This window comes from Benincasa hispida, unplaced genomic scaffold, assembly GCF_027475165.1.
Source record: "Benincasa hispida cultivar pf3 unplaced genomic scaffold, pf3_genome.v1.1 HicScf21, whole genome shotgun sequence".
Lineage (NCBI taxonomy): Eukaryota > Viridiplantae > Streptophyta > Magnoliopsida > Cucurbitales > Cucurbitaceae > Benincasa > Benincasa hispida.
Genome location: NW_028326283.1, coordinates 14,900 through 36,579, shown reverse-complemented (window position 1 = coordinate 36,579; position 21,680 = coordinate 14,900). Strand labels below are relative to the sequence as shown.

At 33.1% G+C, this 21,680-nt stretch overlaps 2 protein-coding genes across 14 annotated transcripts; one reads left to right on the top strand and one right to left on the bottom strand.

Annotated features, from left to right (window-relative positions):
- Positions 1–245: 245 nt before the first annotated feature.
- LOC120068313 (acetyl-coenzyme A synthetase, chloroplastic/glyoxysomal-like) lies at positions 246–11,020 on the top strand (the record flags this gene model as incomplete). The annotated part of the gene is made up of 19 exons (XM_039020032.2): positions 246–344; positions 424–507; positions 1,335–1,484; positions 2,100–2,255; positions 3,408–3,530; positions 3,662–3,830; positions 4,268–4,350; positions 4,595–4,696; positions 5,049–5,137; positions 5,449–5,539; positions 6,275–6,388; positions 7,192–7,268; positions 7,561–7,639; positions 8,079–8,147; positions 9,333–9,508; positions 9,830–9,886; positions 10,380–10,470; positions 10,651–10,749; positions 10,835–11,020. Coding segments are annotated over 19 exons (2,094 nt in total), but the record flags the coding sequence as incomplete, so codon positions are not given.
- LOC150030428 (mitochondrial intermembrane space import and assembly protein 40 homolog) lies at positions 10,329–21,355 on the bottom strand. Of its 13 annotated transcripts, none has more exons than XR_016526881.1 (7): positions 21,172–21,355; positions 13,006–13,037; positions 12,803–12,928; positions 11,785–12,014; positions 10,963–11,039; positions 10,829–10,879; positions 10,329–10,725 (listed from the first exon to the last, which is right to left on the bottom strand). XR_016526881.1 is itself a non-coding variant. In XM_090309713.1 (5 exons), the coding sequence occupies exons 1-4, from the start codon at positions 21,299–21,301 to the stop codon at positions 11,811–11,813; spliced, it is 492 nt and encodes a 163-aa protein (XP_090165839.1). In that variant the 5' UTR covers positions 21,302–21,355; the 3' UTR covers positions 10,329–10,725; positions 11,785–11,810. The 13 variants fall into 13 exon arrangements, 2 of the variants coding, with proteins under 2 accessions (XP_090165839.1, XP_090165840.1); XR_016526885.1 differs by having other exon boundaries at positions 10,854–10,879; XR_016526888.1 differs by having other exon boundaries at positions 10,829–10,853.
- Between the last annotated feature and the right edge of the window lie 325 nt (positions 21,356–21,680).

Here is a 21,680-nt window from a genome sequence, read left to right as displayed (position 1 = left end):
AAACTCATGTGGTAATCATAATGTTCTTCTTATTATTGTATTTTTGTTTCTTATTTGATGTTGTTAACAGAAAGAAAAGAAAAGGTAAAGTAGTATTGTTTTATTTTTAAATACTTATTATGCAATTTATAAGTTAAAAAAAAAACTAATTTTTGTTTTCTAAAAATTATAGATTAGAAAAACCATAATGTTTTCTTTTATTTATTTTTGGCTCTACTAATTGGATTGAACAATTTAACATTTAGCACTTGAAAATTGGATCTTGTGAGTCAAAAAAGGAAAAGGAATGGAATCACAATAAAGAGAAACTTGATATAACCAAAGACAACATCAACAACATAGAGGTAATTACTTCCTAAATTATTTAAATTAATTTTAGTCTTCAAAATTTTCTTAAATATCCTAAACGCTGTCGTTTTGCAGGAGTTTCTTCCCTCTCAAGAAGATGAACTTGTGGTTCCATCCCAAGAATTTTCCCACCAAGCCCATATTCCTACCACTCAAAAGGTCTCTCTCATTCACAATTCACAATTTTTCCCTTTAAAATCTATTTAATAATGTTTTTTTTTCTTTTTAATTTTTTAATTTTTTAATTCTTTTTAGGAGAAGTTTTCATATATAGAAAAAAATGTCAAATTATTTACAGAAATAGCAAGAAAAACACTGATAGACACAGATAAACTTCTATCAGTGTGTCTATCACTGATAGACATCTATCAGTCCCTATCACTGATAGACGACACCGATAGACTTCTATCGATCTCTATCAACCTTTAGTAAAAAAGACTAAATTTTGTTATTTTGTGTAAATAATTTTCCTTATTTTTCTAGTTTCGAAAATTCCCTTTTTTTTAATTTGAATTTTAATGTTACTATATATATACTTATTCCTATTTAATTTTTACAATATTAATTTTGTATTTAAGTATCAACTTGCATAAAATATATATATCACCTATCAAAAGTTTAGAAATTTGAATCTCCGATTCATTCTATTATTACACTAAAAAAATATATATACATCCTATATAAGTAAGAAAAATAATCTGACCAACTTTTATTATTTATTTTAAAAGAGATAAAAACAATGAATCGAGACTTCATTTCTTTCTAAAATTGCTATACAACCCTAAAATGACCCATCAATGTGTATTTAAAAAAATCTTTAAAAAATAAAAGTATAACTGAATTATCCCCAAAAAAAAAATACTAAATGAACCCTTTTTAAAACAAGCACATTTTTCTTTAATTTAGATTTTACCCCATTCTTGGCAACTACTCATACATTAAATAATTATTTAATGTCCTTTTTTTTTTTTTTTTTTGGAATTAAGTACTTGGATATGTACAAAAGATCCATTGAAGAACCTTCAAAATTTTGGTCCGAAATTGCATCATCTGAGTTCTATTGGAAAAAGGAGTGGAATCATCATCAAGCCGTCATTGAAAACCTTGATATTACCAAAGGCAAGATTAATATAGAGGTAACCCTCCCTAATATATTCTCTTTTATATTTTCAAAATAGAATATCTAACATACCGTTTGATAATTATTTTTAAAAAATTGTTTTTGTGTTTAGAATTTGATTAATAATTCAACCATTGTATTTAAAAAATATGTAAATTATTATAAGAAATATAGATGAAATAGACTTAATAAAAAAAAAAAAAAAAAAAAAAAAGACAAAAACCACATGATTACCAAATAGGATCTAAATGAATGCTTAGAGTTTTATTTTTAAAATTATTTTTAGAATCAAAATAGTGGAAATCCTAAACGCCTACATTTATGTTGGTAAAATTTGAAATTTTAAAATGAATTATTAAAATTATAATAAATATATTGATTCATATAATAAATTTTAGATTGTTTTTAAATATAGAAAAATAATCGAAAATATTTACAAATATAGCAAAAGGTTATTGTCTATTAATGATAGACAGTGATAGACAACAATATATTATTATCATATATCACTGATAGATATTGATAGACTATGATATTTTGCTATATTTGAAAATATTTACGGCACTTTTATTTGTTGTTTAAGATCATTTTTTCTTAATTTTATTAGTTATTTATTTATTTATTTGGACAGTGGTTCAAGGGTGGCATCACAAATATTTGCTATAATTGCATTGATAGAAACATTGAAGCTGGATTGGGAGATAAAATTGCAATGTATTGGGAGGGAAATGAGCCTGGCTATGAGGCTTCTTTAACCTACACCAACCTCCTCCACCAAGTTTCCCAAGTATTATTTATTTTTTTTCTTTATTTTTCATATCTTCTTAATTTTATTTCCTCTTTTTTATGTTAAAAAATGGGTTTTTTTTTTTTTTTTGTCAAATATCTTTTTTATATATATTTGGTCAAAAAGATGTTTACACTTAAAAAATTTCTAATGCATGTGCATCTATGGGCTGTGCCTTTTAGTTATTTTTTAAGAATAACTTCAATTTTTCTTTAAAAAATAATAATTTTTATTATAAAATTTTGAGAATATATAAAACATCATGTTTAAACAACTAACTATAATTACAATGCGTAGGATTTTTAGAAATAATAACCAAGTATATAACATCATTTTAAAAATTACAAATATAGACAAGTCGATAGACTTCTATTGTGGATAGATTCTTACCAGTGATATGATCTATCACTAATAGACTCCTACCAATAATATGGTCTATCACGGTAGACTATTTATTATGTTATATCTGCTGATACTTTGGGTTTAATGTCTATATTTGTAACTATCCTTTTTAATTTTTTACAACTTTGTTTAGAATACAACGTAACATTATTGGTATGTTTGGAATAATTTTTTAAAAAATATATACTTTTTAAATAAAATCCTTTTTTCTTATAATGTTTATCTAATATAGATTTTTTAGTGGTTTAGATTATTAAAAATATTTACTATTTAAAAACCTATAATAATATGTAAAAAGTATTTTAAAAATAGATTAATTAAAAATTACTTTTAATGGATGATCCATTTGGTAACTATTTGAATTTGAATTTTTGGTATTTGAAAATAATCATGCTTGTAAACAATATTTTTTATAGATGAATTTTCTTGCTTTATTATCTATTCTACACAGATATTTTTAAATCATTTTGAAAACTATATAAAAATTAGTTTTTTTATTAAAAAAAGAGTATTTTTTAAAACTTTGACCAAGAGTTGAAATGTATATTAATAAAAGATGAAAATCAATATAAAGAGGTTACTAAAAACTAATAAAAAAACCTTTTTGAAACAAAAAAATTAAAAATCAAATTATTATCACAAGCAACCTTTATAATCAGTTCCACAGTGTTAGCTTGTTTTTATGTAACATTATTGTGTATTCTTGAAGACTAATGAAAATTTATGTAAATTTATATTAATGTTGATTAGGTTGGTAATTATTTGAGAGATATTGGAGTTAAAAAAGGAAATACTGTTGTGATTTACTTACCTATGATTATGGAACTTCCCATTGCAATGTTGGCTTGTGCTCGCATTGGTGCCATCCATTCGGTATGTATATGCCCTTTATTATCTTAGATTAAAAACACGTTTGGTTCCTAAATTTTTAAGAAAATATGCCTTTTATATATAATGTATAGTTGAAAAAAATGATATTGATATATTTGGGTGTATAATATAAGGTTGTATTTGCTGGATTTTCTTCTGAATCACTTGCTCAAAGAATAATTGATTGCAAACCAAAAGCTTTGATTACTTGCAATGCTGCAAAAAGAGGCTCAAAAACCATCCTTCTTAAAGACATTGTTGATGCTGCCCTCATCCAATCAGCCAAACATGGCCATTCTATTGGTATGCTATTTAATTTAATCCACTTAATTAGAACTAATTAATTTCTAAAAATTTTATAATTTATTATTATATAATAAATTATTAGCTTATCTCATAATTTTTTTTAAGTAGTACTTAGATGCGACCTAGGTTGCATCCATCTTCCTATACCCTCATCCATCACATAGAAAAATAAATTTAAAAATATTTTTAAAAAAGAAAAATAAGTTTGTCACGTGGTAGATTGTGATTGGATTATTGGGTGAGTTACACAAAAAAGCTGCGGTCCAAAATGCACCCAAATATTTTTTTTATCTTTTTAATTTTAGAAATAAAAGATATAAAGGTGAATGTAGGGAAATGAATATATAATACATTTATATTTATATTTCAGTCAATATATAGGTTAATAAAAAATATCAAAGATTTTAAATAATACTTTTAAATTTGTTGGGCAGATTCATGTTTGGTTTATGAAAATAAATCAACTTTGAAGAAAGAAAGCACCCCATGGAAAGAAGGAAGAGATATATGGTGGCAGGTTTATTGTTTTTTTATATATTTTTTTCTTTTTAAAGAATAGCCTTCTTAAAAATTTTAAATTATAAATTGAAATATATTTTAAAATAATTAGACTTTGTTTCATAATAATGTTTTAAAAACGTTTTTGAAATTTAGCTATATATATATATATATATATATATTGAGTTATTTGTGGACAAGCTATTTAGATTATTTAAAAATTGACTCGTTTTCTTTTAATTTTTTTATTATTATTGTTTTAGGATGTTATTCCTAAATATTCAAAGAATTGTGATGTGGAATGGGTTGATGCTGAGGATCCTCTTTTTTTGCTTTACACAAGTGGGAGTGCTGGAAAGCCTAAGGTATTTACTTACCTTTTTTTCTAATTAATTATTACTCTCTAACTTAAGTGAGTTTCAAATTTTATGAAATTAGAAAAGAGATTTCCAAAAATAAAAAAAATAAGGAGAACGAAAATTTTAATTTATAAAAATCTATCGGTATAGTAATAGAAATTTATAGAAGTCTATCAAGATCTATCAAAAAAAAATTTTGTTGCTATTTCTATAAATAATTTGATATTTTTTCTATTTGTGAAAATTTCTTAAATTTATAGAATGGGCAAGAGAAATCATATTTTTGACATTATTATTAGTTTATATATATTTTTATTAAGTGATAATATTTAACTATTTAATTTTATATGTGGAATAGGGTGTAGTTCATACAACAGGTGGATATATGGTGTACGTTGGAACCAGTTTCAAATATGTCTTTGACTATAAACCTTTTGATATTTATTGGTGAGTAACACATCAATATCCTTAATTTTAATTTAGGTTTAAATTTTATATGATTGATTTAAAGTTTTTTTAGAATATTATATACAATTAGTTTAAACTTTAGTGTAATTATAATTAGTAGTACTTTTAGGACTAATAATTAAATGTATAACAACATTTTTTTAAAAAAAATTACAAATATAGTAAAATGATTTATCACTCATAGACTTTAAAAATTATCTAAATTTTGTTATATTTGTAAATTCTTTTGCATTTAACCTTTAGATCTAATTTCTATATTTACAATTGTCCCTTCTTTTTATTATTTTAAGGTCCACGGCTGATTGCGGTTGGGGTGCGGGGCACGGTTACGTGACATATGGGCCACTGCTTAATGCAGCCACTATTGTTATTCATGAAGGGGTAACTACTTAATTAACATCATGATAATTTCATTTTCACTTCCATATTTTTTTATAGTTCTTTATAGAAAGGGTAGGGAATTAAGGTATGAACTTTAAAGATGATAAATTAGTATCTAATCTATTAAGCTATATTCGAATTTACATTTACACTTCAATAATAACTACTAGTTAAATATTTCATAACATTAGTTCTTAAATTTTGATGGCTTTGTCTATTTACTCTTTACTTCTTAATATGTATTAATGTTCTATGAACTATAATAGTAATTTTATGTGGTTCATTCCTTTAACACTGTTAATTAAATTATTAATTTTTTTCTTCATAATATCTAATCGAATTACACTCTAGTGTAATGTCATATCAACATCTAAGAAACAATATAACAATATTAGTAATAGAAATATATTAAATTGAAACTATAGAACGTTTAGAGACTAGACAAATATTATCAAAGTTTTAGGGACTAAATTTGTCTCCCTACGGGTAAACAGTCGTCGGGAGATTGAACGAAAAAATCCAATTGGTATATCAAACTCCTGATGGTGTTGAAACTGTCGAGAGAAAAGGAGAATTACCGTCGTTTCGTTGATCCCGTCGAGAGTTACTAACTCCCAACGGTATATATACCTTGCATAAACTCCCTATGAGTAGGCATTGCGCGTCGGAAAAGGAAAAAAAAAAAAAGATAGTATATAGAAAATGTTGATACAATAAATAATGGATTGGGTGTAGGTTGCAAATTATCCAAATTCAGGGAGGTGTTGGGAAATAGTGGACAAATACAAAGTCTCCGTTTTCTTCACTGCTCCCACTTTGATCCGTTCTCTCATGCGGGATGGTGATGAGGTAATTCCCTTTCTTTTACTTTTTTTTTTTTTTTTAATGTTTTTCGTTTAAATTTAAAAAAGAAAATAATAGTTAAAATACCAATTTTGTCCCTACTTTGCTCAATTATTACTGTCTCATGAAACTTAAATTTAGTTTTAATTGAAATTGAAATTGGTTAAATGATAATAATAATTTTCGTGCAAAGAGATACAATATGTGAATATATTTTAAATTATAAAAAAATACTAATAAATAACCAAAAAAATATTCCTTTTGAAAATCAACGAAAAACTAATTATAGAGACTAAATTTAATATTTACAAAAAGTATAAGACTAAAATTAAACAGTCCCAAAATATATAGACCAAAATGATATTTTTATAAAAAAAACAATAAATCCAACTATAGAAATTTATGCTAAATTGTAAGACAATCCCTTGGAACTTACTATTTGTTTCAAGCTTTCAAAAGTTTTAATATTACTCTTCATCTTTCATAAATATTTCAAACCTATAGTTGGAGTAGAAATCCTCTAAAATAGTATAGAAAATCGAAACTTCAAACCGTGTGTAGGTGACTATGTTGAGAATTCCACATTGAAAAGACCAAGGGGACTCACACTCTTTATAAGATAGATGGGTTACTCCTCTTATTGTCATTTAGTTTTGAGATGGATTCGCATACTCTCTAATAGACTACACTCATACTATGTCTCAATTTTGAAACAATTATAAAAGGTTTATGATTACATTGCAACCTTAAAATAATTTAATTTAAAATTTATAGACTAAATTTATAATGGGTCGAAATTATGGATGCAGCATGTTAGGCGTTACTCTCGAAAATCTCTACGAGTACTTGGAAGTGCAGGCGAGCCAATTAATCCAGCTGCATGGAGGTAATTAAAATTCAACTATATATTAATTATTTTTTTTTACTTTTAAAAATTACTTCTTGGAGTAAAAATTCAAACTTACCTCGTTTTTTACTTTTAAAAATTACTTCTTGGAGTAAAAATGCAAACTTACCTCGACTACTGACCAATAATTCGTTATCATTAAATTTTATAAATTCAATCACATTTTTTGTATGCACTTGTAAGCGTCTGATTTTCATTTTACTTATCTTATAACCTTATATTTGTAATGTAATATTTTTTTATATAAAAAAGTGATGAATTAGATATACAGGTGGTTTTATAAGGTGGTGGGTGACTCTCGGTGCCCTATTTCGGACACGTGGTGGCAAACAGAGACCGGTGCCGCCATGGTAATTATTTTATTATTATTGTTGTTGTTATTAGGTTGGCAATGGAGCCGGGTCGAGGCGGGGACTCTGTCTCCGTCCTCGTTCTCGCAGGGTATTTCCCCCTCGGGGACGGGGATTTCTCATCAGGAAAACGGGTCCCCTTAGGGACCCATTCCCGACTTTTATATATATAAAATAAAAATTTAATCGAGGACGGAGATGGAGACGGGGACGGAGGCGGGGATAACCTCCCCGTCCCCGACCGAGGACCCGGTTAGGATCCCTAATTTGACCTCATCCTCGGTCAAACTAGAGGCGGGGACCTGCGTGGATCTTTGCCAAACCTAGTTGTTGTTGAGTTCATGGCAATTATATGCACATATTTCATTTTTAAAAATATAAATTAGAAAAATTTTTAGTATTGAACTAATTAATTAAAGTATATGGTTTGTGGACGTAGATTACTCCAATGCCAGGGGCATGGCCATTGAAGCCTGGTTCTGCTACTTTCCCATTTTTTGGAGTCCAGGTTCTTTCATCTAAAACTACACCCTTTTATCATTTCTAAATGTAATTATTGTATAACATTTTATATAAAATTTACAAATTAATAATTTTTTTAAGAAATAATATTTGTTAGTCCCTAGATTTTGTATTTAGTTTTCGTTTGGTCTCTAAGTATCAAAGTGTTACACTTTTACTCTAAGTTTTTATTTCATCCTTACGTTTCAATATTTTACATTTGTATCATTAATTTTTTACGAATACTTATGTTAGTATTTGATGTAATTTTCAGTTAGTTAGTTTAAAATAATTATGATGTGAATTTCTTTAATTAATGTTAATAGTGTTTACAAATTAGTGAAAATTAATTTACTTATAATTAATTTAATCTTTATGTTCATCAATAAGCATTAAAACTAGAGATTAGAAGTGAGTATTTAGTTAAAAATAAAAAAAAAAAAAAAAAAAAAAAAATCTCAAAGATAAAAATGTAATATTTTGAAACTTATGATTAAATAGAAATTAAATACAAAATTCGTGGATAATAGTGTAACATTATAAAACTTTAGTATTTAAATAAAAACCAGTCAAAAAATAAATATATTACTCGTACTATCAACTTCGAAGTTAGAAATTAGATTCTCTTACCCTACATATTGAGAGAGAGGAAGAAAAAAAAAAAAAAAAAAAAAAAAAAAAAAAAAAAAAAGGAAGAAGAAGAAGAAGAAGACGACTCAAAACCTAACAACTAGATTGATATTTTTCTCTAATTTTTTTAACCTAAATTCATTAATTGTTGGTTGACTTTGATAATAGCTTGTTTTTGTTGACTACAATTAGTTGTAATCCTAACAATTGTTGATGAACTTATAATACTGATTTGTCAAATTTTCAATTCAAAAAATTCGCACATTACATTATGACCCAATATTTATTGAATTAAAAAAGTGATAAACTTTATTTTCTTTATTATCTTTATACAATTTAGAAAATTCTAAAACACTAGTGGCACTGACACATACTCTCATAAACTTAATACAAAAGAAATGATAGATACTATGTAATGAAATAATATATTAATTCTATGCCTAGTCTAAAGTTAATCGAAGAAGTACCTACCATCCTACCACAGCATTACATATGCCCACACATTTATATCATAGTCAAAAATCGAAACGAACCGAACCGACCTAACCTAACGTCGATGCAGGCAGTGATAGTGGATGAAGAGGGGAAGGAAATAGAAGGAGAAGGCAATGGGTACTTATGTATAAAAGGTTCATGGCCAGGGGCATTGAGGACACTTTATGGAGATCATGACAGATTTGAAACCACATATTTCAAGCCATTTCCAGGATATTATTTCACTGGTGATGGTTGTACCAGGTGACTTTTAACTCATGTTTCTTAGGTCAAGTTTTTTTTTTTCTTTTCTTTAATTGGCTTTAATGAAACCATTTGATTTGATTTAGATAGTAATTATGTATGTTATTCCTGATCTTATTATGTTCTTTTTGTTTTTTTTTTTTTTTATTTTTTGTTTTTTTTTTTTTTTTTTTTTTTTTGTTTTTTTTTTTTTTTTTTTTGTTTTTTTTTTTTTTTTTTTTTTTTTCTTTTTTTTTTTTTTTTTTTTTTTTTTTTTTTTTTTTTTTTTATTTTTTTTTTTTTTTTTTTTTTTTTCCTGATCTTATTATGTTCGACATTTAGGGATAAAGACGGATACATCTGGATTACTGGACGAGTCGACGATGTTCTCAATGTTAGGTATACATATTTCATTTTCTTCAAACAAGTGATGTTAATGAGTTGATGTATGTGTGATATCCAAATAATTTGTATTTTTCAACAATTCAGTATTTTGATTTTGTTTGGAATGACTTTTAAAGTGTTTAAAGAGTGTTTTTAAGTATTAAAAAATATAGTTAAACACTTGATTCCAAACATATTTTTAGAATAAGGTACTTAATTTTATAACATTTCACATTTTTAGATAGAAGAACGTGTTGATATTTATCAGAGTCAAATAACAAAAAAGAAACTACTTTTCATGTCAGGTTAAAATCTTGTAAATATCTAACATTTCGAGTTATTTTATTTTTAACTTATATTTGATATATATTTAAATATATGTGGTAGGGTAGGTTAAGTGTTAGATTATGAAATGAATTCAAGCTTTTGTTAGATTTATCGACAAAAGACTAGACTATTTACATGTTTAGACACATAAAATATGGTCTAAAAACTTTATATTATGCAGTGGACATCGAATTGGGACAGCAGAAATAGAATCTGCATTAGTTTCACATCCTCATTGTACAGAAGCTGCAGTGATTGGGATTGATCATGAGGTCACAACTATTTCTACTTGATTCAAGTTTCAACTTCTTTGTGCCATTTGTGATCTTTATTATGTCGTATTGGATCAACTAACATTGGTTCGATAGACGCTCTTAAAAACAGGAACTAACAGAGGATATAAATCAAAGTGTAGGGACTGAATTTTATAATTTAACCTCTCTCGTCTTCAGGTTAAGGGGCAGAGTATTCGTGCATTTGTTACGCTAGTTGAAGGAGTTCCTCAAAGTGAAGAGCTCCGAGAAAGCCTAATACAAACAATTCGAACACAAGTTAGTCAACAATTTCAAAAATATGAACTTAAGAGGATTGTAAAAGAATAATTAAGGGTGAAATATTTTGATATTATACTTTCAGATTGGAGCATTTGCAGCACCTGATAAAATACATTGGGCAAATGAGCTGCCAAAAACAAGGAGTGGAAAGATATTGAGAAGAGCTTTGAGAAAAATTGCATCCAAGCAGTTGGATGAGATTGGAGATACCTCAACACTTGCAGATCCTACTGTCTTGGATCAACTTATTGCACAAATTGATTCTTGAAACCTCAAAAATAAGTGACCTATCAATAAAAAGCCTTAAAGAAAAGTTTGCAGTGGCCAACTTAGTTTCTTATTCTTTTGAAAATTAGTTTTGATCTTGTACTCAATCAAGGGCATGTTTGGAAAGGAGAAAAAGATGTATCCAATTATCTTCTACATGTAAAATTTTTTTTGGCAGAGTATGTTATTGGAATTGAATAGCTATTTCTACATTACAGATCATTATCATCACATTTTTCCTCAACCAAACAGCCACTTGAAGTTTTGGCCCTCAACAAAAATAGTAGAATCACAAACCAAAGATTAAGAGAGGCAGCCAAAATCATTTTGAGATTCAAGAAAGAAATTTCCCGCCTTAGAGAAGTTTCAGACATGTCTTATAATCCAAAAAAAATCTACGTGCCTTCAAATTTTTTAATTACAAGAATCTTTGTAATCCCATAACCATACTTGTCATTGAAAGCTATCTTGGTCACTACCAAAAATACTCTCTATATGCTTTTTTGGTTCTCGAGTTACATTTCTACAACCACAGCATCCCTAGTATTGCATAAACTCGTAAACGCATGTTTGATACATTCATATTTAATTTATATTTTAAATATGATGATTTTAAAATGCTCTAGGAAGCAAAGAAATTGAAAAATCAGGGATATTGCTACGATGTAACTAATAGAATCTCAAACTTATTCATTATACTGGTATACTTTGGGATGTATAAGAATGTATATTACATCGCCAATAAAATAATCATAACAATCATACCAGGATAGACAAAATGGAGGTTTGGGCTAAAGCTTGGACTTGGGAATTTGAGGTTCTCTAGACCATGAAGGAGGAATGACTCTGTAATCTTGAGTTGGCTTTTCAGCCTTTTCTTTTTCCCTTTCCTTCTCTTCTTCATCTTCATCGTCCAAGATATCCTTCGAGAACGCATTTGGATTTGCTTTTATGCAGCTCTGCAAAGCCACAAAAGGATGCACGCAGTCCGATCCCTTTGGAAAACATCACAATTTGGCTGTTAGTATGTACCACAAATTTTGCAAAGATTTTTAAGAATAAAAATTTCAAAAAAAAAAAGGCAAAATGAAAAATCAACCTCATAACTTCACGAATTTAGTTCTTAAACATTTACAAATTTTGCTTATTCTTTAATTTTTGAGTTCAACACGACAAGTGGAGTTGTGAGGATTTAAACATCTAACCTCTTGGTCAAGGATCTACTTAAACCAGTTGAGCTAGGTTCAAGCGTTGTTTACCCTTGGGTAAAAATCCAAAAATATCAAATGCTAAAGAAGTTTGTAGTTGAATTTTAATTATAAAAAAATGTAATAGAAATCTAACGAGCATAATTAGTTGCAGTGTTAAACAAGATTAGTTATAGCCCTTCTACTTTTCAACAGAGAAGGGTGCTGTTTCGTGTTTTTCAACCGATGTGATGTATCAAATTTGTACATCATGTTATGGAACTTATATGCCATGCCATGTCGAATTCCTTCTCTCTCCCTAATGTCTGAAGACATTTGGTAAGTTCTAACCACAAAAATGTACAAATCATAATGAAATTTTATAACTATACAAGAGACCAAATTGACTACAATTACACGGTTGCGATCAAAAAACATAATTTAACCAAAAAGCTTTGCCGTAACTTCTTTTTCCTTTAAAAGCTAAATGTGGCAGGGTTGCGATTAAAAAATATAATTCTACCAAAAGGCTTTGCCGTAACTTCTTTTTCCTTTAAAAACTATATAAAATGTGGCAGTTCCTTCTATTTCCTTACCTTTTCCTCGGCAGTACTCTTAAAGAAGCAAAGAAAAGCATCAGAAAACTGGACCCCACATGGACCTTTACGTAGGTCAGCTATGCAGGGGCACTCTAACGCTCTGTTAGCTTTGGCATCAAGAGACTGAAAGAAGCATGGGTCAACTTCTTGGTTTCTATTCCAATTTCAAAAGGAAGCTTATATCTTTAAAGTGGACAAACCTCATTTGTTTCATTACCATAAGCTGCAGCTTCTGCAAGAATGAAAAAGTTGTTGATTATCTAACATGTGCTCAAATCTAACACTAAAGAGAACTAGTACAACGGATACTTCATATAATATTTCATTTTATGTGTACTTAAACTATAATAAAATTTTAAACAAAGAATAGTTAAAGCACACTAAACAAATAATATCATTCTGTTCTCTGATTAAATGGCTGCATTACTCAGTTTTTTCTGTTGTCTTTTGTGATGCCAGCTTAGTATTTCATACGTGAGGTAGTTGGCTTCATGTGTAATCTGTAATATACCCCCTTGAATAAGATCTCACGACTTCAATGGTTAGTCTGTAGAAAACCTCACTTTTATGTTGCTATGAAGCAACAATGGCTAGTGTTCACTTAAATAAATTCCGTCAATGAAGAACTATAGAATAACCTACTTGCTAACTTGCAGTCAAAGCTTGTTGCAACTCAGGTTAAGTCTTCACTGGAAAGGTTTCAATTGGATGGCCTCCGATAAGCCGTCTGGTCTACATAACAAAGTAAGCTCTCACAAATTAGATCAATACAACATCCTGTGACGACAAAAGTGGCCTCCACTTCTTAGAAACTACAGACTTGAAGCATGAAGGACACCTCGCAGTAGCAAGAAAATGACAGATGATGTCCATTGTGTTTATCCTCCCACATTCTAATGCCAACCAACAGACAGACCCACGAAACTTGCTAATTGAAAATATAAAACACTGACTCCTAAATGGCAGTCAATTAACTTCTTCAGGAGGTGGTTTTACAAATAAATGACAGCTGAAACTGTTTCTCAAGTCACAGGATACAAGATGTAGGGCGCCAGATGCATAAAATCCTTTCTTGGCATCCAATTAAATGACAGCTGAAATTTTAATTTTAAGTCATAGGACACACAACATAAGGCGCCAGATGCATCAAGTCGTTGCTTAGCATCCAATCAAGTGCTGAAGAAGAATAATGCTTCAGCAAACATGGACTTTTGCAAGTAAAGATAACTACAAAGATGGCTGATTATCCTCACTCAGTGAAGACTAAAATAATAAAACCTGTCGGTGGCTATAAATCCAATGAGGATTTTCTTTCACTAAATTCTGTCTAGGTCAGATGACAATACACACTGATTGTAGCCATAATCAAAGCAAACTTGCAAAAGCAGGCTAAATTTCATAAAATTGCATTTGAACAAAGATTGACCAGCTGCACTTCGTGCATGGAGGCAACATGATTATTCGTCATACTCATAACAATATTGCTGGAGGAGATTCACAAAATAAAATCTTCAAACAAAATACTCTTTTCTTTCTCATCTGGTCAGAATAGACAGAATGCAAGGTTAACTTAGAGGAAACTGTTAGGCACCCACTCCCCCTGCACTTGGAAAGTACCAACAACAAGCCAAAATACCAGAACAAAGTACCACAAATGTATATTGACCTTAAAAGTAGAAAGAAGTCTGATTACAAGTCAAACAAATCACAGCAAAGAAACTTAATCCCGAGATCAATAATGGAAAAGCTTGCAAGATAAGAAAGAAGCAACCAGCCAATTCGAGAGGGCTGGGACTCTCCTCTAAAAGCCTTACTCTGCTTTTTACCCAAAAAGATACCCTCCCCACAGTACCAACATTCCTTGTATGGTAATACAGTGGTCCCCTCCCCTAACTAATTCTCACGTCCCACTTCCTCTGTGCAGGTAGGATGTTAGGTAAATTCCCTTTTCTGCCCCTCCTTTGGTAAGTATGGATCACTGATGGTCTAACAATACCCCCTCCTCTAGATACACCTTGTCCTCAAGGTGGAGCATGAGAAATTGTTCATTCATCTATGGACCGGCTCCCAAGTGGCCTCACTCTCCGGAAGGTTTTTCCATTTCACCAGTCATTCATTTGTTGCTAATTCTCCATTCCAACACACCCCAAGTATGGCTCCCGGTATAATTTGGAGTTCGAACTCTTCTGTCAAAACCGGTGGATGATGTTGCACAAGTGTCTTGTTCCCCAACTTCTTTTTCAGCTGTGACACATGAAAAACAACTGGCCTCATCGAGTAATTCTAACTTGTATGCTACTTCCCCAATTTGTTCCAGTACTTTGTAGGGCCCGTAGAATCGAGGGGAAAGTTTCTTGCACCTCTTTTTCGCCAACGATCGTTGTTTGTATGGCCGAAGTTTCAGGAACACCTCCTCCCTAACTTCAAACACTAATTCCGAGACCTCTTCAAGTCTACTTGCTTCTTCATTCGGTTTTGAGCTATTACCAAATGGTCCTTCAGGGCTCGAAGGGCTGCATCTCTTGCCATTAGCTTTTGTTCAACAAGATCATTCAACATCTTCTTCTACCCATAAGATATAAGAGGTGGTGGCGGCCACCCGAATACTGCCTGATAAGGGGTTGTTTTTATAGATGCGTGGAAGGTTGTGCTATACCATAGCTCAGCCCATGGTATCCAAGTGCTCCATCTGGTTGGTTGCTCATTGCAGAAGCAGCGCGAGTAAGTTTCTAGGCAACGATTAACTCTTTCCATTTGTCCATCTGTTTGGGGGTGGAACGCGGTGCTCTACTTTAATACTGTCTCCATCATTGTAAATAACTCCTTCCAAAAATTGCTGAGAAAAATCTTATCTCAATCAGTGATTATGGTCTTGGGGACTCCATGGTGGCGCACCACCTCATGGACAAACAAGTCTGCTACCTCCTTAGCAGAAAATGGATGCTTAAGGCGTATGAAGTGAGCATATTTACTCAAACGATCCACGACCACCATGATGTTGTCCCTGACTTCGGCAACCCTTCAACAAAATCCATCGTTAAATCATACCAAATCTGATAAGGAATGGGCAGAGGCTGCAACAAACCAGCTGGAATTATTGCCTTAGTCTTATTTCGTTGGTAGATTTCACATTGATCCACATACTTCTTGACATCCGACTTCATTCCCTGCCAGAACAACTCACCCAACATCCGCTTATATGTGCGAAGGAACCCGGAATGTCCTCCCAAAACCGAGTCATGAAATGTGTGAAGTAGTGTTGGAATTAGTGATAAGGATTTAGAGAGTATTAACCTTCCCTTGTATAACAATTTCCCATGTTTAAGTTGATAATTGGGTTTGCCCTCAGTATCGATCTCCAAAGCAACTATAATTCGTTGCAACTCCTTATCCCCTTCGACTTCTTTCAGACCTATCTCCACATCCACCAACGCCGAGGTAGATAACACTAGGATCTCAACTCCTGGCAGTGAACGAGACAATGTGTCTACTACTTGTTTTGCAGTCCGAGTTGATAAAAGATGTCGAAGTTGTATCCCATTAGTTTAGTTAACCAACGTTGGAATTGAGGTTGCACTTCTCATTGCTCTATTAGGAATTTTAATGCCTTCTGGTTAGAGATCACCGTGAACTTGTTTCCCAATAAGTGATGTCTCCATTTCTGCACAAAAAACACAACTGCCATCAACTCCCTCTCATATATTGACTTCCCCTATGCTCGAGCGGATAATTGTTGACTGGAGAAGGGAATGGACCTATTATTCTGTGATAGAACTGCTCCCAAACCGAACCTAGAGGCATCTATTTCAATCACAAATGGTTGAGAAAAATCCGACAATGCTAACACTAGAATTGTAGCCATGGTTGTTTTCAACTCTTCGAACGCCTTGGAGGTTACCCGTCCCATCTAAACGAATTTTTCTGCAGCAACTTATTCAATGGTGCTACCGTCTCGCCATGTCCCTTAACAAATCACCTGTAGCATCCGGTTAACCCCAAGAATCCTCTCAATTCGGTCACGTTCTCGGGTTGGGGCCATTGTAGCATCACTTTAATCTTCTCATCATCTGCCTCCACTCCACGCTAGGATATCCAATGCCCTAAGAACTGTATAAAATATTGGCAAAACACACTTTTTCTTATTCGCAAACAGGTGGTTATCCCTCAGAACGTTGAATACGACTGCTAAGTGCAATTCAAGAGTGGTGATGTTAGGGGTTGTAGACCAAAATGTCATCGAAAAACACCAAAACAAAACGACGAAGGAACGGTCAGAAGATCTGATTCATTAACAATTGAAATGTTGTCGGGGCGTTGGTCAATCCAAAAGGCATGACAAAAAATTTGTAATGTCCCTCGTGGGTGCGAAATGTCGCCTTCTCGATGTCTTCCTCCCTCATCTTGATCTGATGGTAACCAGATCATAAATCCAGTCCGGAATATACTGTTGAATCATGTAATTCATCTAAAAACTCTCCAATAACCGGGATTGGAAACTTATCAACTATGCTCACTTGATTCAATTTTCGGTAGTCAACACAGAACCTCCAACTTTTATCTTTCTTTTGTACCAGGAGAACCGAGCTCGAGTAGGGGCTACGACTAGGCCTTATGATTTCAGCTTGCAACATTTCGTCAACCAACTTTTCGATTTCTTCCTTTTGGGTGTGCCCATACTTATATGGCCTCACGTTGATCAGTGCTTGACCTTCCCTGATCACAATCTAATGGTCGACTACCCACTTTGGGGGAAGGACATTTGGTGTACCGAATACATCTTCACTCTCTTCCAAGAGCGCTTGGATCATTACCAGAAGGGCCTCAACTTTTCCGTCATTCAATACATGTTCTGCCCCTGCGTCCCCTTCAATTTTTGTGTTCTGAAATTCGATCAGGAAACCTTGGTCATCTTCTTCCCACATCTTGGACAAAGCCTTCAGTGTCACTTCCGTTTTAGTGAGCGACAGATCTCCTCAGAGAGTTACTTGTTTCCCATACACTACGAACGACATCATTAGGGATGGCCAATGCACCCCCATGGACCCCGTTGCAAACAACCACTACATTCCGAGCACCACATCCATTCTTCCTAGGTTGATTGGTAGGAAGTCGGCTATTACCACTAGTTCGGGTAAATTCAGCATCAATGCCTTGCAAATTCCATTCCCTTTAACTGTCGCTCTGTTGTCGATAACCACTCCGTACTTGGTGGTCTCCAATAGAGGTAGTTTCAATTCTGACACTAGACGCTGATGGATAAAATTATGTGTGGCCCCGCAATCAATAAGGACTACAACTTCCCTTCCATCGATTGTTCCTTTTAATTTCATTGTCCCTCTCTTGAAAAAACCCAACATCGACCTCAGGGAAATTTCCGCCTCTTCCACTACCTCGAACATATTTAATTCCGAACCTTCTTCGCCCTCTGCTGTTTCTAACCTCCTCTAAGTTTGATTCGTCATTGGTGATGAATAACATCAGCTCCTGATTTTCCCTCACCTTGCATCAATGCCTGGTGAATACTTGTCATTGCAATGGAAACAGAGCCCCTTCTCCAACCGTTCTCTATACTCTCTGTCACAGTCGCTTCACCGATGGGTCCTTCTTCCCATAATTTCCCTTAATGGGAATCGAAATTTGTCTGGTGTTTCCTACTTCCGTCCCCTTAGGGTTCCCTTTATTTGTAGACGTACTTATTTTATTTCTGGATTGGGCCTCCCCCTTTATGGTCCCAACCTCTTTCAACTCTTTCAGGGATAATTTAAGGGCTAGGTTACGATCATTCACCAATTGGGCCTCCCTCATGCAAGCCTCCAAGCCCACTGGTCGGTGGCTAATTACCTCCGCTTGTAACTCTAGTTCCAATCATTCAGGAAAGTGTCTTTCAAAACGTCATCTGCCAGGTCCAATAACAACATGGAATAGGCGACAAACTTCTTGACGTAGTCGACATACGCACCCTCTTGTTTGATCCTTAGTAATTAAGCGCCCAGGCTACCCTCGACAGTGGGTCGGAAATGCTCAAACATCCTCTTCTTCAACACTCCCCACGATCTGATCAGATTTCTATTATGACTCCAAGGAACCAATCCACCTCATCTGGCGCAAAGCTCACCACGACCACTTTCACCTTCTCCATCTTACTTAACTCATGTATCTCGAAATAGTGCTCTGCCCTGTCAACCACGACTCCAGATTCTCCCCTTCGAAAACCGGCATCTCCAGACGCTTGTAATTACCCTTATCATTTCCAGTTCCCTAGACGGCAGCTGAATCCACTTCCTCTATCTTCCCTTTTGATTTCTAGTGCGATCCCTCAACCATTCCAAAATCACCGCTCTTCTTCATGGTGCTACTTTTGCGTACTTCCACTATGAGCTTCTCAAAGCTTTTGCAGAGTCCTACAATCCTGCCCTTCATCTCAGCTATGTCTTTCTCGTACATCTCCATCCTCTCCTCCATCTGTCGTTGCGCCATTTTCCTTGTTCACCCCAGGATGTTAGGACTCTAATACCAATTTGTTAGGCACCCGCGCCAAAATACCATAACAAAGTACCAAAAACGTATATTGACCTTAAAAGTAGAAAGCAGTCTGATTACAAGGCAAACAAAACACAGCAAAGAAACCTAATCCTGAGAACAATAATGGAAAAGCTTGCAAGATAAGAAAAAAGCAACCAGCCAATTTGAGAGGGCTAGGACTCTCCTCTAAAAGCCTTACTCTACTTTTTACCAAAAAAAGATACCACCAGACTGCTTTCTACTTTTAAGGTCAATATATGTTTGTGGTACTTTGTTATGGTATTTTGGCTTGTTGTTGATACATTCTGAGTGCAGGGGGAGCGGGATAAGAAAGAAGCAACCAGCCAATTTGAGAGGGCTAGGACTCTCCTCTACAAGCCTTACTCTACTTTTTACCACAAAAAGACACCCTCCCCACAGTACCAACATTCCTTATATGGTAATACAGTGGTCCCCTCCCCTAACTAATTCTCACGTCCCACTTCCTCTCCAAGTAGGATGTTAGGTAAATTCCCTTTTTTGCCCTCCTTTGCTAAGCATGGATTACTAGTGGTCTAATAGAAACCAAGGCTCATATAGAGGAGGGGGAGGAAATCATGATCGAGAATCCTTGTGTGTACACTATATATTATATGGGTCGATGAGTCACACACTTGCTCGTTGATAACAGCTCCTTTGCTCTAATTACCCCATCTTACAGTGAACAATCCAATTTTGTATCATTTTGTAAAGCTTGCCAATTCGACATTTTCATAGGTTGCTCTTCCTAGGTCAATTTTTATTTTCTAATCAGATAAACCATTTGTTCTTTTGCATTGAGATCTATTGAGGCTTGCACTTACTAATTGTAACTGTAGTTTATTTTATTTTCATTTCCATTTGTCCTTAAAAGTGAACTAAGAGGCTATCTTTCCCTTCAAACAATTCAAACTTTCATACTGAAACTAAACTTAAAAGAAGAATCCTAGTCCTTCGATTTGATGGTGGACAAGACTGGCCACTGCTTTAATTTCCTGAACAGCGGAAGAACAAGGAGTCCAGTAAGATTATCTCGTCTCTCCTATCTTTTAAAATGAGAGCTGAGATAAAGCATCACTGTCTGGTTGAAACTGCATTGACTCTCCTAGCTCAAGCCCATATGCCACTTTAATTGGGCGGAACATTTTATACTTCACTTTATTTGATAAATAGGCTCCTCATGCCCGTTCTTAAGGCCAAACTCCTTTTTAACTTTTCCACAACTCTCTCCCAATTGTTCTTTTCTGAAAACCTTTTCTAAAACAACTTTTAACTCAAACATAATCAATCTACCGTGTTCCAATGACAACCTTTTGGGTATATATCTTTGTAGAAACTGACCAATACCCGTTCTTCTAATTCTATCCTTTCTTGGCTCCCCTTTCCAATTCGAGTGACAACTCCTAGTCCCCCAATTTAACCCACTTCCCAGAATCCTTATTCTTCAGCAACCAGCCTCTCTCAGTCACCCATGCAATCACTTGCTTATAACCTAGCAAAGTTCCATAAATCCTATTACCATGAATAAACCAGGCCGTAGATGATGAACATAATGCCTTCACCAAAGCGGACCATACTGCAGACTAATTTCTCCTGTTGCCTAAGCATGCTATGAAGAATAAAAACCGATACTACCGCAGAAAATAAATTTAACGAAATTCACGATAGTCCTTAGACCTTTTAGCACCCGAAATTTCAATTTCTTGAACATGAATCATTCTTATATGAAAAGGATCGCTTCGTTCACTAACAGAGTCATTTTTACAGACACGTAGAATATGAACAGAACAAAAAGACACGAAGAGATCAAACAGAAGGAAACGGACCTGCAATCAGAGACTCCATGGAGGGAGGACGGGGAGAGGAACCGGAGGAGACGGGATTTGCGGATGAATTCCGGCTTTGTGGTAGATCGTTCGGAGACGATACGGCGGCGACGCTTTCAACTTGACCCATCGTTCTCTAAACTCAAATTGGAATCGGTAGAAAAGTAGGCGGTCTAAACTTCGAAAAGTGGACTAGAAAAAAAAAGGGAAATTTGTATGGATGACCCAATTTTTAGGTCCAAAATGTTAAATGACCCATTTTTGAAAAATAATATCAATTGACTCTCTGCTAACATCATCGTCATACCAAATACGTAAATTGCCCTTACACCAGCCTCACGAGGTAAATCTCGCTCTCGTCTGATTAAACGCTCTCGCTCTCGCTTGAAATTCTCTGGTTTGATGTGATTGTTCGCCAGTGTACGAATGATTTGACAATTTTCACGAAGAAGCCTCAAATCAAATCAATAATATCTAAACACAATACAATGGTGATTTCTTTAAAATCT

Excerpts from the sequence above, each read along its gene's own strand:
- LOC150030428 (XM_090309713.1), bottom strand. The coding sequence starts at position 21,301 with ATGGGTCAAGTTGAAAGCGTCGCCGCCGTATCGTCTCCGAACGATCTA. Across the intron at positions 13,038-21,171 it reads CATGGAGTCTCTGATTGCAG|AAGCTGCAGCTTATGGTAAT; the intron begins GTCCGTTTCCTT and ends TCATTCTTGCAG. Across the intron at positions 12,929-13,005 it reads ATGGTAATGAAACAAATGAG|TCTCTTGATGCCAAAGCTAA; the intron begins GTTTGTCCACTT and ends TGCTTCTTTCAG.